This window comes from Palaemon carinicauda, chromosome 9, assembly GCF_036898095.1.
Source record: "Palaemon carinicauda isolate YSFRI2023 chromosome 9, ASM3689809v2, whole genome shotgun sequence".
Classification (NCBI taxonomy): Eukaryota; Metazoa; Arthropoda; class Malacostraca; order Decapoda; family Palaemonidae; genus Palaemon; species Palaemon carinicauda.
Genome location: NC_090733.1, coordinates 78,753,273 through 78,755,772, shown reverse-complemented (window position 1 = coordinate 78,755,772; position 2,500 = coordinate 78,753,273). Strand labels below are relative to the sequence as shown.

The 2,500-nt window shown below is 36.7% G+C and overlaps 1 protein-coding gene across 1 annotated transcript in view; it reads left to right on the top strand.

Moving 5' to 3' along the window:
* Nucleotides 1–2,314, top strand: part of LOC137646796 (uncharacterized) — a 60,119-nt gene extending 57,805 nt beyond the window's left edge. The window contains exon 9 of the mRNA XM_068379886.1: nucleotides 1,780–2,314. Coding sequence (XP_068235987.1) covers nucleotides 1,780–1,837 — 58 coding nt within the window. The 3' untranslated portion in view covers nucleotides 1,838–2,314. The remainder of the gene's footprint in view (nucleotides 1–1,779) is intronic.
* The last annotated feature ends 186 nt before the right edge of the window (nucleotides 2,315–2,500 follow it).

The following is a 2,500-nucleotide window of genomic DNA, read 5'->3' as shown; positions in this document are numbered from 1 at the left end:
ATGACTCAAAGGGATTTTTAGAGATTTTGTAAAGATACTCAACAAGTAAAAGTTTTAGGTTACGATCGTCATTAAAAATCGTGTAAAATATTAGACATTAACCCTTTCACCCCCAAAGGACGTACCGGTACGTTCTTGCAAAACACTGTTAATTGCATATTTTCACAGGCATTTTCCAAAAGAATGAGACCAACCTGACCTTTCTAGGACAAAAACTAAGCTTGTTAGAGCAATTTTAAAAAATTATTTAGCAAAATGTGCTCGAAATTTAACCTTATGGTGGGGGTAAAAGGGTTAATCTTCATTGGTTTATGCGTACAGTTGGACAGGAGGTTCTAGTCCGCTTAAACGCGGTAGTTTCTTTAGTGTCAGCAACCTCACCATCATCGTGAGCTAAAGATGGGGGATTTTGGGGAGCCTATAGGTTTACCTGCTGAGTCTTCAGCAGTCTTTGCTTGGCCTTCCCAACAGGTGGTATGTCGGCCAGGGCACCAGCCTCACGCTGAGATACAATTTTTAGAGAGCTATGGGGTCGTTTGACTGGCAACACAGTACTACATTGGATCCTTCTCTTTGGTTACGGTTCATTTTCCCTTTGCCTATATATACACCGAATAGTATGACCTATTATTTACATATTCTTCTCTGTCTTTATACACCTAACGACACTGATACTACCAAACCATTTTTCTTCTTTCAAGGGGTTAACTACTGCACTGTAATTGTTCAGTGGCTACTTTCCTCTAGGTAAGGGTAGATGAGACTTTAGGTATAGTAAGCAGCTCTTCTAGAAGACACTCCAAAATCAAACCAGTGTTCTCTAGTATTGGGTAGTGCCATAACCTCTGTACCATGGTCTTCTAATGTCTTGGGGTAGAATTCTCTTGCTTGAGTGTACACTTATATTTCTTCCTCTTGTTTCGTTATAGTTTTTATATTTGATAGAGGAAATATTTATTCTAATATTGTTACCGTTCTTGAAATATTCTAGTTTTCCATATTTCCTTTCCTCACTGGACTATTTTCCCTGTTAGAGCCACTGGGGAAAGGATCCTGCTTCTTCAACTACGGTAGTAGCTTAGCAAGTAATGATAATAAAAATAATAATAATAATAATAATAATAATAATAATAATAGTTTTGGGTGGAGAGGGGCTTGGGCACTGATCATATACATATATGATCAGTCTCTAGGGCATTGTCCTGCTTGCTAGGAGAATGTCGCTGTCCCTTGTCTCTGCCATTCATGAGTGGCCTTTAAACTTTTAAACACTTTACTCTGAGGAACCGCACCCCGTCACACCCCTACTGCACAGCGAGTTGCTGTGTGTAGCTCTGCCACTCTACCTATACCATCTCTCCCTACACTAGCAATTTCTGTGTCCAACTGTACATATCATACGATAGCAGATTTGTGACACGTGGGATCTGGCAGATACTTAAACTCAATGAAGTCCTTTTGTCTCTTTCTGGTTTATTGATTATTCAGTATGGAGTGGTGAAGGATGATAAGCTATATTGAAATACTTGAAAACTACAAAAATTTGTCCTGTTTTCATCATCTCTAATAAAGAAAACTTTCAATTCGGATTTAACATTGTTAACTATTCTGTATCTTTTAATAGAGCTTTTCATGTAATACTTGCTGATATCAAATTTCTAATGCCCAAGAGTACCATGATAAGGTAGGTCTCCCATACCCCCGTACATTAAGGGAAAACATGCATAAACAGAAAATAAGAAAAGTGTTTTGACATTACCTTTCAAAATTCCTTTACAGAGTATCTCCTCCACCACCTACCGAGCTTCCACGTGCACCGATAGGATCTAAACAGTAGGACACAAAGACTGATGGCAAGTATCGTTGAAAAGGCTTTCCTGAATCGCTTCCTTCCAGCACCAATTCTATTTTCATCGGATATGGAAACTTCTGACTGCTGATGAATTCTATTACTGAGCCCTCTTATTGCACCTATGCACTTTGAGACTTCACACTAAGGAAATGTACCCTCTCACACCCCTACTGCACGGCGAGTACCTGTGTGTAGCCCACCTCTGCTACACTCGTAATTTTGTTACTCATCGCGCAGTAAGGGTATGACAGGGTTCACTTCCTTAGACCGGGGTGTCCTGTCAGATATTTTGAGTTACTCTTAAGAATCGTTGCTGCTTTTAAAACTATTAGAACTTTTTCTACCACTTTTTTTACAGGACATCCAAAACTCACGATAGGGAATCATATTCAATGTCATCAAATAATTAGGGCTCAAGTATACTGGTGTCTTATGTGACCAGATTTATTTTCAAAGCTCAGCGTCTCATTTTATTTAATACATATATATATATATATATATATATATATATATATATACACATATATATATATATATATATATATATATATATATATATATATATATATATATATATATATATATATACATATATATATATATATATATATATATATATATATATGTGCATATATATATATAGCATAT